The sequence below is a fragment of the Balaenoptera physalus genome (genome assembly GCF_965194825.1).
Source record: "Balaenoptera physalus genome assembly, chromosome: 3".
NCBI classification, from domain to species: Eukaryota; Metazoa; Chordata; class Mammalia; order Artiodactyla; family Balaenopteridae; genus Balaenoptera; species Balaenoptera physalus.
Window position 1 is genome coordinate 129968978 of NC_138890.1, and position 12816 is coordinate 129981793.

Below are 12816 nucleotides of genomic sequence, written 5' to 3' on the forward strand. Positions count from 1 at the left end.
AAGAAATAGGATTGGACTTTGGTAAGCCAGCCTTTACTTACAAAGTAGGATAACTTTCACTGGAATCATTTGGAAATACCTGCGTTGGTAACTTGAGTACCAGAAATTTAAGCTGTCTTTCAGTTTATTTATCCTTAATTTGATTTAATGATTTCAAGACCTCTTTTTTTTTCTTACTGACTCAAAACTGACTTTTCAAGTAAAGTGCAGTTATTGGATGTTCTTTTCAGAGAAGATGAAGCTCAACTTCTCTCTGTTAGTCATCCTTTCTGAAGTCTATTGTGACTGTTTTTGAAATGTTTCTCCATAGTTCTCTTATTATTTATGATTCTTCTGATTCACCTCAATACAAACTTTCCTTGTAAACAGTAGACATTTTAAAATTCTTTATTTCTGCAGTTGCCTTATGAATAAGATCTTTATAGTTTATTTGGATTATTTTTTTGTGGATATCATGGACAAGATTTTAAGCCTTTATTTCGGCTTAAATAAAGAAAAAATGAAGATAAAAAGTCATTACCTACTAACTTCTATGTCTACTTTTTAATTTATTTTATTTTATTTTTGGCTGCATTGGGTCTTATTTGCAGCACTCAGGATCTTTGTTGTGGCATGTGGGATCTTTCATTGCGGCGCGTGGGCTCTCAGTTGTGGTGTGTGGGCATGTCTCTAGTTGTGGTGCGCGGGCTCAGTAGTTGCAGTGTGTGGGCTCTCTAGTTGTGGTGTGAGGGTTCTGTAGTTGCAGCATGCAGGCTCTCTAGTTGTGGCTTGTGTGCCTCAGTAGTTGTGGTGTGTGGGCTTAGTTGCCCCGCAGCATGTGGGATCTTAGTTCCCCGACCAGGCATTGATCTCGCATCCCCTGCATTGGAAGGCGGATTCTTAACCACTGGACCACCAGGGAAGTCCCTATGTCAACTTTAAGAACTAGAGTTCTTGCATTGCTTTTTCAGTGCAATGCAATATATCCTTCGCTAGCAAGCTAACGGAAAAAGATGCTCTGAGAAAAATATGTATTTAATTACCTCTATTGTTCTTTAGACTTCTATGTATTCATCCAAGGAATGATGATGTTGATTCCCAGGGGGAATAAAAAACAGAAAGGAGTATAAAAGGGCAGAATAAGGATATTGGGAAGCTTTATATCTCCTCCGAGATGGATTTTTAGACTGAAGCTTCAGTCTCATTGTGAGGTGTTGGATATTCAAGGAGAGGAGGATTAATCTTTATTAGAAATAGTTATGAAAATGAATTTTAGGCCAAATGATTTTTGTGCTAATGTTAGTTTCCTCAACAAGTATTACTGAAGATTTATCTGTCAATAATTTCTATTTGCATACTTACCACCTAAAAGTTTCAGCAGGAGTTATGAAGCAGTAAGGATTTTGAGCTGGGTGAAAGAAATGGCTTACCCTTGTATCCCATTAAGAGCATGTTTAATCATGAAAATCAAGTGACAGACCAAGGTTTATTTATTTATTTATTTAAAACTACATCACATGTTTGATTCCTGTTTTTCTTCATAAATGTTATTTAATGGGCATAATGAACAGATGTTTTTATTTAAAAAATTAAAAAAAAATTTTTTTACTTCTTTAACGTCTTTATTGGAATATAATTGCTTTAAAATTGTGTGTTAGTTTCTGCTATATAACAAAGTGAATCAGCTATACATATACATATATCCCCATATTTCCTCCCTCTTTCATCTCCCTCCCACCCTCCCTATCCCACCCCTCTAGGTGGACACAAAGCACCGAGCTGATCTCCCTGTGCTATGCGGCTGCTTCCCACTAGCTATCTATTTTTTACATTTGGTAGTGTATATATGTCCATGCCACTCTCTCACTTTGTCCCAGCTTACCCTTCCCCCTTCCCATGTCCTCAAGTCCATACTCTACATCTGTGTCTTTATTCCTGTCCTGCCCTTAGGTACTTCAGAACCCTTTTTTTTTTTTTTTAATTCCATATATATGTGTTAGCATATGGTATTTGTTTTTCTCTTTCTGACTTACTTCACTCTGCATGACAGTCTCTAGGTCCATCCACCTCACTATAAATAACTCAATTTCGTTTCTTTTTATGGCTGAGTAACATTCCATTGTATATATGTGCCACATCTTCTTTATCCATTCATCTGTCGATGGACACTTAGGTTGCTTCCATGTCATGGCTATTGTAAATAGAGCTGCAGTGAACATTGTGGTACATGACTCTTTTTGAATTATGGTTTTCTCAGGGTATATGTGCATTAGTGGGATTGCTGGGTTGTATGCTAGTTCTATTTTTAGTTTTCTGAGAAACCTCCATACTGTTCTCCATACTGGCTGCATCAATTTACATTCCCACCAACAGTGCAAGAGGGTTCCCCTTTCTCCACACCCTCTCCAGCATTTATTGTTTGTAGATTTTTTCATGATGGCCATTTTGACCGGTGTGAGGTGATACCTCATTGTAGTTTTGATTTGCATTTCTCTAATGATTAGTGATGTTGAGCATCCTTTCATGTGTTTGTTGGCAATCTGTATATCTTCTTTGGAGAAATGTCTATTTCGGTCTTCTGCCCATTTTTGGATTGGGTTTTATGTTTTTTTGATATTGAGCTGCATGAGCTGCTTGTAAATTTTGGAGATTAATCCTTTGTCAGTTGCTTCATTTGCAAATATTTTTCCCCATTCTGAGGGTTGTCTTTTCGTCTTGTTTATGGTTTCCTTTGCTGTGCAAAAGCTTTGAAGTTTCATTAGGTCCCATTTGTTTATTTTTATTTTTATTTCCATTTCTCTAGGAGATGGGTCAAAAAGGATCTTGCTGTGATTTATGTCATAGAGTGTTCTGCCTATGTTTTCCTCTAAGAGTTTGATAGTGTCTGGCCTTACATATAGGTTTTTAATCGATTTTGAGTTTATTTTTGTGTATGGTGTTAGGGAGTGTTCTAATTTCATTCTTTTACATGTAGCTGTCCAGTTTTCCCAGCACCACTTATTGAAGAGGCTCTCTTTTCTCCACTGTATATTCTTGCCTCCTTTATCAAAGAGAAGGTGACCATATGTGTGTGGGTTTATCTCTGGGCTTTCTATCCTGTTCCATTGATCTATATTTCTGTTTTTGTGCCAGTACCATACTGTCTTGATTACTGTAGCTTTGTAGTATAGCCTGAAGTCCGGGAGCCTGATTCCTCCAGCTCTGTGTTTCTTTCTCAAGCTTGCTTTGGCTATTCGGGGTCTTTTGTGTTTCCATACAAATTGTGAAATTTTTTGTTCTAGTTCTGTGAAAAATACCATTGGTAATTCGATAGGGATTGCATTGAATCTATAGATTGCTTTGGATAGTATATTCATTTTCACAATGTTGATTCTTCCAATCCAAGAACATGGTACATCTCTCCATCTGTTTGTATCCTCTTTAATTTCTTTCATCAGTGTCTTATAGTTTTCTTCAGACAGATCTTTTGTCTCCTTAGGTAGGTTTATTCCTAAGTGTTTTATTCTTTTTGTTGCAGTGGTAAACGGGAGTGTTTTCTTAATTTCACTTTCAGATTTTTCATCATTAGTATATAGGAATGCAAGAGATTTCTGTGCATTAATTTTGTATCCTGCTACTTTACCAGATTCATTGATTAGCTCTAGTAGTTTTCTGGTAGTGTCTTTAGGATTCGCTATGTATAGTATCATGTCATCTGCAAACAGTGACAGCTTTACTTCTTCTTTTCCAATTTGGATTCCTTTTATTTCTTTTTCTTCTCTGACTGCTGTGGCTAACACTTCCAAAACTATGTTGAATAATAGTGGTGAGAGTGGGCAATCTTGTCTTGTTCCTGATCTTAGTGGAAATGGTTTCAGTTTTTCACTATTGAGAACGATGTTGGCTGTGGGTCTGTCATATATGGCCTTTATTATATTGAAGTAACTTCCCTCTATGCCTACTTTCTGGAGGGTTTTTATCATAACTGGGTGTTGGCTTTGTCGAAAGCTTTTTCTGCATCTATTGAGATGATTATATGGTTTTTCTCCTTCAATTTGTTAGTGTGGTTTATCACATTGATTGATTTGCGTATATTGAAGAATCCTTGCATTCCTGGGATAAACCCCACTTGATCATGGTGTATGAACCTTTTAATGTGCTGTTTGATTCTGTTGGCCAGTATTTTGTTGAGGATTTTTGCATCTATGTTCATCAGTGATATTAGCCTGTAGTTTTCTTTTTTTGTGACATCTTTGTCTGGTTCTGGTATCAGGGTGATGGTGGCCTCGCAGAATGAGTTTGGGAGTGTTCCTCCTTCTGCTATATTTTGGAAGACTTTGAGAAGGATAGGTGTTAGCTCTTCTCTAAATTTTTTTTTTTTTTTTAACATCTTTATTGAAGTATAATTGCCTTACAATGGTGTGTTAGCTTCTGCTTTATAACAGAGTGAATCAGTTATACATATACAATATGTTCCCATTTCTCTTCCCTCTTGCATCTCCCTCCCTCCCACCCTCCCCATCCCATCCCTCTAGGTGGTCACAAAGCACCGAGCTGATCTCCCTGTGCTATGCGGCTGCTTCCCACTAGTTATCTATTTTACATTTGGTAGTGTATATATGTCCATGACACTCTCTTACCCTGTCACATCTCACCCCACCCCCTCCCCATATCCTCAAGTCCATTCTCTAGTAGGTCTGTGTCTTTATTCACTTCTTGCCACTAGGTTCTTCATGGCCTTTTTTTTTTTCTTTTTCCCCTTAGATTCCGTATATATGTGTTAGCATACTGTATTTGTTTTTCTCTTTCTGACTTACTTCACTCTGTATGACAGACTCTAACTCCATCCACCTCATTACAAATACCTCCATTTCATTTCTTTTTATGGCTGAGTAATATTCCATTGTATATATGTGCCACATCTTCTTTATCCATTCATCTGTCGATGTGGTCCTGGGCTTTTGTTTGTTGGAAGATTTTTAATCACAGTTTCAATTTTAGTGCTTGTGATTGGTCTGTATATATTTTATATTTCTTCCTGGTTCAGTCTCGGAAGGTTGTGCTTTTCTAAGAATTTTTCCGTTTCTTCCAGGTTTTGCATTTTATTGGCATATAATAACTTTTTGGCTTGTGGTAATCGCTCATGGTCCTTTGTATTTCTGCAGTGTCAGTTGTTACTTCTCCTTTTTTATTTCTAATTCTATTGATTTGAGTCTTCTCCCTTTTTTTCTTGATGAGTCTGGCTAATGGTTTATCAATTTTTTTTATGTGCTCAAAGAACCAGCTTTTAGTTTTATTGATCTTTGTTATCGTTTCCTTCATTTCTTTTTCATTTATTTCTGATCTGATCTTTATGCTTTCTCTCCTTCTGCTAACTTTGGGGTTTTTTTGTTCTTCTTTCTCTAATTGCTTTAGGTGTAAGGTTAGGTTGTTTGTTTGAGATGTTTCTTTTTTCTTGAGGTAAGATTGTATTGCTGTCAGCTTCCCTCTTAGAACTGCTTTTGCTGCATCCCATAGGTTTTGGGTCGTCATGTTTTTATTGTCATTTGTTTCTAGGTAGTTTTTGATTTCCTCTTTGATTTCTTCAGTGATCTCTTGGTTATTAAGTAGCGTACGGTTTAGCCTCCATGTGTTTGTATTTTTTACAGAATTTTTCCTGTAATTGATATCTAGTCTCATAGCATTGTGGTCAGAAAAGTTACTTGATACGATTTCAATTTTCCTAAATTTACCAAGGCTTTTTTGTGACTCAAGATATGATCTATCCTGGAGAATATTCCATGAGCACTTGAGAAAAAAGTGTAATCTGCTGTTTTTGGATGGAATGTCCAATAAATATAGGTTAAGTCCATCTGTTGAATGTATCATTTAAAGCTTGTGTTTCCTTATTTATTTTCATTTTGGATGATCTGTCCATTGGTGAAAGTGGGGTGTTAAAGTCCCTTCTTCCTATTGTGTTATTGTCGATTTCCCCTTTTATGGCTGTTAGCATTTGCCTTATGTATTGACGTGCTCCTATGTCGGGTGCATAAATATTTACAATTTTATCTCTTTTTTGTTGGATTGATCCCTTGATCATTATGTAGTATCCTTCTTTGTCTCTTGTACTAGTCTTTATTTTAAAGTCTGTTTTGTCTGATATGAGAATTGCTACTCCAGCTTTCTTGTGATTTGCATTTGCATGGAATATCTTTTTCCATCCCCTCACTTTCAGTCTGTATGTGTCCCTAGGTCTGAAGTGGGTCTGTTGTAGACAGCATATTTACGGGTCTTTTTTTTGTATCCATTCAGCCAGACAGTGTCTTTTGGTTGGAGCATTTAATCCATTTACAATTAAGGTAATTATCAATATGTATGTTCCTATTACCATTTTCTTAATTGTTTTGGGTTTGTTATTGTAGGTCTTTTCCTTCTCTTGTGTTTCCTGCCTAGAGAAGTTCCTTTAGCATTTGTTGTAAAGCTGGTTTGGTGTTGCTGAATTCTCTTAGCTTCTGATTGTTTGTAAAGGTTTTAATTTCTCCATCGAATCTGAATGAGATCCTTGCTGGGTAGAGTAATCTTGGTTGTAGGTTTTTCCCTTTCATTACTTTAATTATGTCCTGCTACTCCCTTCTGGCTTGCAGAGTTTCTGCTGAAAGATCCGCTGTTAGCCTTATGTGGATTCCCTTGTATGTTATTTGTTGCTTTTCCCTTGATGCTTTTAATATTTTTTTGTATTTAATTTTTGATAGTTTTATTAATATGTGTCTTGGCTTGTTTCTCCTTGGATTTATCCTGTATGGGACTGTCTGTGCTTCCTGGACTTGATTTGACTATTTCCTTTCCCATGTTAAGGAAGTTTTCAACTATAATCTCTTCAAGTATTTTCTCAGTCACTTTTTTTTCCTCTTCTTCTTCTGGGACCCCTATAATTCGAATGTTGGTGCGTTTAATGTTGTCCCAGAAGTCTCTGAGATTGTCCTTAATTCTTTTCATTCTTTTTTCTTTATTCTGCTCTGCGGTAATTATTTCCACTATTTTATCTTCCAGGTCACTTATCCGTTCCTCTGCCTCCGTTATTCTGCTATTGATTCTTTCTAGAGAATTTTTAATTTCATTTATTGTGTTGTTCATCATTGTTTTTTTGCTCTTTAGTTCTTCTAGTTCCTTGTTAAACGTTTCTTGTATTTTCTCCATTCTATTTCCAAGATTTTGGACCATCTTTACTATCATTACTCTGAATTCTTTTTCAGGTAGACTGCCTATTTCCTCTTCATTTGTTTGGTCAGGTGGGTTTTTACCTTGCTCCTTAATCTGGAGCATCTGTGTATTTCTCTGTCTTCTCATTTTGCTTAACTTACTGTGTTTGGGGTCTCCTTTTTGCAGGCTGCAGGTTCTTAGTTCCCGTTGTTTTTGGTGTCTGCTCCCATTGGGTAAGGTTGGTTCAGTGGGTTGTGTAGGCTTCCTGGTGGAGGAGACTGGTGCCTGTGTTTTGGTGGACGAGGCTGGATCTTGTCTTTCTGGTGGGCAGGACCACGTCCAGTGGTGTGTTTTGGGGTGTCTGTGAACTTATTATGATTTTAGGCAGCCTCTCTGCTCATGGGTGGGGTTGTGTTCCTGTCTTGCTAGTTGTTTGGCATAGGGTGTCCAGCACTGTAGCTTGCTGGTCGTTGAGTGGAGTTGGGTCTTGGCATTGAGATGGAGATCTCCGGGAGATTTTTGCCGTTTGATATTATGTGGATCTGGGAGGTCTCTGGTGGACCAGTGTCCTGAGCTCGGCTCTTCCACCTCAGAGGCTCAGGCCTGACACCCGGCCAGAGCACCAAGAGCCTGTCAGCCACACGGCTCCAGGAGTCATCTTTATGACAGCCCTTCACTCCCCCACAGCGAACTCAGCAGCCGTACAGACAGTGTGCTTCAAATTGCCAATCTGGCAGGCTGCCTGCAGAATCATTCCTCCTCCTCCTCGTCCCCCTTGGGGGGAGCTGGCGGAGCCAACCTGGCCAAGAAGACGAGGAAAAGGTGGGGGGTCTGCGTGCCCTGCAAGAGGCTCATCAGCTGTGGCCGAATGAATGCTTTTAAAAAATCATACATTGTTGGGTACTATTAGCCGTATGTAATGATTTAAGTATGAATTCATTACCTGAAGTTTGGAGTTATATAAACTCTCAAGGATAAAAGAAGTGGGGACTGTTGTTAAAATATCTGTGTTTCCCACTGACTGCAATAATATTTTCTTTTTGATTTTTAGATTTCCTCCTTCCTCACCCGTGAGACCATATCCAAAGAGGCCCCCATATCAAAAGGATGTTATTAAATTTCCAGAATGGAATGATCCCCCACCAGGCACCTCACAAGAGAATATCCCAGTGAGGCCAGTTGTGATGGTAAGTGCCATTATAGAAGCTGGAGGACTAGCAGAGGGAAAGATAAGAAATAGTCTGTGAACCATCAGGCTTAGTCCAGTTTTTCTGTCGGTCCCTTGGAAACAGTGGTCTGAAAGCACTTTAAAACAATATCTTATCCGTTAATAGCTGAGAGACTAGTAACACAGGAAGATTGGCTTTTGCATTTTTTCACTCTTGCCTATTGACACTATGACTGAATATACGGTAGCTGTTTTCATATGTTTAGACTGAGCAGTTTTCTCTTAAAACTCCCTTATAATTTCCTTTTCCTTTCTATTCTATAATTTTTCTCTTCTCCCTCCTTCTCTTCTCTTCCTGAACTTTGTTATAATTATTACCAGTTGAAAGTGTGAAGTTTGGGGCATGGAAGATTGTGGAGTGAGTCCTGACACAATATGAACAAAGGTAGGTTCTGCTAGTTTTGGGAAACCTAAGCACATTGTAGAATAAACTACCTTTTTTGGGGTGTACTTTTTCCTTGAAATATCCTCAGTAGAAAACTATTAAGATTGCCATAATGCTAAAAAATAAAATGCAGACAAAAATTTTATACGGCAGTTTTTAAGAATTGTACTAACACCAATGTTTTAAGTTAATCTAGTCTTATAGGACTGGATGTCCAGTTCATACGTTTGCAAAGATATGTTGTAAACATTTTTAGGCGATGTGATTGAAAAGAAAAAAAAATTTTTTAAAAGAGGTTATATTGTATCTCAGTTTGGAGAGAATAATTAAGCAGCTTAAGCTTTATCAAAAATAATTTAAGAAAAAGAGTGGCACCAGTGACAGAAATGGGGACTCCGTATGAACTTGCAGATTTGTCAGGGACAGTGATGAATGTAGTTTTAAATATGTTTGATGAGAAAGGTGGGTTGTATTAAATGGAAGTATCTAACAGGCAGGTGGAGATAAAAGCTCTGGAACTTAGATGAGAGGTCATGTTTGAAAGTCATTAACGTTCATTCAACAAAGATTTGTTGATTGTCTACTGTGTGCCATGCATCCTGCCAGGTTCTACAGATGCAGTTGTATGTAATACGGTTTTTCCTCCAAAAGGGCTCATAGTCTAGTGAAGTATTCAATACGATGATAGATTATTAGAAAACAAAGTGGAACTACTCTGAAAGAGTGAGCACAAAGGGTATTTGAGGACTATTTAATTCATTACTAATGAGGATAACTTAATTAAGGTCTAGCTGATAGTTCCTGTACTTAAGAAAGTTAAAATATCAGCTCCATGAAATCAGGTTCATTTTTTTTAGCATTTGTGTTTAAACACCTAATATGACCCCATCAGTAGAGTGGTTATTCAACAGCCATTTTTTCATTATAATGTCATCTAGTATTGTTTATACAAAAGAGGTAAAATCCCATATTAAACTAATGTGTATTTATGTCATCGATATAATAACTTCCCTTTTTTGTTCTTTTTGGTTCTGTGAACCTTTAGGAAGACCAGCTGCTCATTAGCACACTTTCATGCACCAATGAAGAAGACAGTGTCGTCTCTCTTCTCTCTTCTGTTTTCAGTTTCTAATTTTTCATCAGCCCTGAAGTGGTGGTATACCAGTGTCTCAGATTCATCAAGCATTTCCCCCACAGCTTGTCATGTCACTGGTCGTCTGTGTGTATATTTCTGATAATGTTGCTCTTGCCTTTTCTTGTACTTCCCCCTAAATCAAGTGGTGGAGGTTTGAGCTCCTTACTTGCTACAGTTCCTCTAAAGCTTGGGCTGTCCGGAGGAAGAGGACTGTCCAGAGGAAGAATGGCAGAGCAGGATCTGTTTCCCCAGTTGGGCCTTATGCAGGTTTTAGGTTGATGAGGTTAGTAGTCAATAGAGAAACAGTCCATCTTTCTTAAAGGACCTGAGCTTGTATTCATTTCTTCTATCTTACTTTGCCTCTTTGTATCTCTGCCTCCACTTTGCTTGTTCGTTTTTGTTTTTGTTCTGTCCTACCCTCTCTCTTGCCTAGCCATTTTATAAAATAAAATGAAGTGAGGCAAATAAAATGATTTGTTGTGTTTGCTGAGGGGCAGTGTAATGTGGAGAGTACAAGTGTGAGCTCTGGAGACAGACTGCTGGATTTGAATCTTGGCTCCTTCATTTACTAGCTGTGCGATCTTGTTTCTCTGTTTTATTCACTGTGTCTGTGTCTCAGTTTTCTTTTTGGTGAAAGTGGGATGAAAACACCCCCCTGGGGTAAGGTCATTATGAGAATCAAGTGACTTCCTATCTATAAAGTGTTTAGAAGGTGCCTGACACACAGGTTTTCAGAAACTGTTAACTGCTATTGCTGTTATTAACAGAATTGTTCATAGGTAGAGACAAAAGAAAAAAAATTACTCATAATATCATCCAGAGAGAATTAATATTAACGTTTTTGTTGTGTTTTATTTTTTCCACGCATGTTTTTAACAACAAAATGAGATCGTGTTGTGCTGTTTTGGTAGCCTATATTCTTCACTTAGAACAGTGTATTGTGTCCATTTTTTCATGTTATTCAACATTCAACATCATTTTTAATATCTGTATCATGTCTATAAAGGATTATGGTTTATTTATCCAGTTCTTTACTGTTAGATATGTACCATGTTTCAGTATGTGTGTAAACAATGCAATGAACAGTATCTTTACAGATAAATAGTTGAATATTTCTTTAAGATAACTTTTAGAAGTGAATTTGCTAGGCAAATGCAACAACTGATATTCCTGCCTTTAAAAGAGAACACCTAATTTGGATACTTTAAAAAAAAAAAGTCACAAATCCATGTGAGCTTCAAGTTTCTTTTGTAGTTCAGTAATTCTCCAAAAACGAAACCAAAAACCACATCAAAAAACAACTTTCCAGTTCATTTTTTCCAATTAATAAGATATTTTCTATAATGACACTTCTGCAAAAAACTATTATAAAAACCCTTTGTAGGTGATTTCTTATATGTTTTGCCTTTAAAAATTCATAGTTCCTCTCTGTGATTACCAAAAGGAAGTTTTAAGATTTCTGTCTAGTAGCCTAAATGTGAGAAGGGAGGTGCTAAGAATGTTGAAGCGTTAAAGCTGTGTGACTTTGAGCAAATTACTTAACCTCTCTGGGCTTTAGTTTTTCTTCCCAGCCATCTCCAGCTGTCCTTGTGGAGCTCTTTTTTTCCCTGCCTTCTTCAGATGCCTAAGATCTGGGGCCTGCTATCTAACATTGTACTTATTTGATCTTTCCTTATAAAAAACAGAGAATTCTTGAAAGTGATAGACTTTAATGTTATTTTTAACAATCACTTAATTTGGACAGTGTGTGAATTTGCATAGATATTCCTCGATATTAATTAATTTGAATTAATGAAATTTTATTTTACTGTTACTTCACTGATTAGTTGGAACTCCCACAGGGAAAAATAGCTAATGTCATGCTTATTGCCATAGCTCTTTTGCAATTCTTGAATATTCATTTATGATATGACCTGATCTTTGAGTCATACTTTATTACTCTGCAGTCCATGCAAAGAAAGTTAATATTTCAAATTATTATTTTAAAACAAGTTAAAAATAACCAAATCACAGAAATTTCTCATAAAATCATACCTCTGTCTATTGAAATACTTATTCTCTCTCTTCCTGTCTTACTCTCCTCCCCCACCCCAATTAGAATTCTGAGATGTGGTACAAGCGTCACAGCATTGCTATTGGAGAGGTGCCGGCTTGCCGTCTCGTCCACCGCAGACAGCTGACAGAGGCCAATGTAGAAGAGATATGGAAGACTATGACATTATCATAGTACGTGCATTTGGTATTAATGAGAACGTTAAGTATTTTTCTTTTTTTTTTTCTGTTTTGCTTCTCTACTGCTCTCTGCATATTTAATTTTCTGAAACTGTATAAAACTCTCAAATTTGATTGCATTATTTGCAGCTATGCTGCTTAGCAAACAATTTAACTGAATTCTGGGAATTTTCTATTGTCATTTATATACTAGTTAAGAATAGAACTTTAAAAGTTCTTTTTTTTTTTTTTTTTTTTTGCCACTGGTCCAAAATCACCTAATGTTTAATTATTTTGTTTGTTTGGTTTTTTTTTTAAATATATGTTTTTAAAAATTTATTTATTTATTTATTTATGGCTGTGTTGGGTCTTCGTTTCTGTGAGAGGGCTTTCTCCAGTTGCGGCGAGCGGGGGCCACTCTTCATCGCGGTGCGCGGGCCTCTCACTATCGCGGCCTCTCTTGTTGCGGAGCACAGGCTCCAGACGCGCAGGCTCAGTAGCTGTGGCTCACGGGCTTAGTTGCTCCGCGGCATGTGGGATCTTCCCAGACCAGGGCTCAAACCCGTGTCCCCTGCATTGGCAGGCAGACTCTCAACCACTGCGCCACCAGGGAAACCCTGTTTAATTATTTTTATTTTTGTTTTTTTAAATTTAACTATAGTTGATTTACAATATTGTGTTAGTTTCAGGTGTACAGCTTCAGATTCTTTTCCATTATAG

The 12816-nt window shown here is 37.2% G+C and overlaps 1 protein-coding gene across 2 annotated transcripts in view; it reads left to right on the forward strand.

The window, feature by feature from the left end:
• DEPDC1B (DEP domain containing 1B) overlaps positions 1 to 12816 on the forward strand; it is a 252342-nt gene that overhangs the window by 41286 nt on the left and 198240 nt on the right. For both annotated transcript variants that reach the window (XM_082457291.1, XM_082457292.1), the window contains exons 3-4: positions 8189 to 8324; positions 11984 to 12111. In XM_082457291.1, coding sequence (XP_082313417.1) covers positions 8189 to 8324; positions 11984 to 12111 — 264 coding nt within the window. The remainder of the gene's footprint in view (positions 1 to 8188; positions 8325 to 11983; positions 12112 to 12816) is intronic.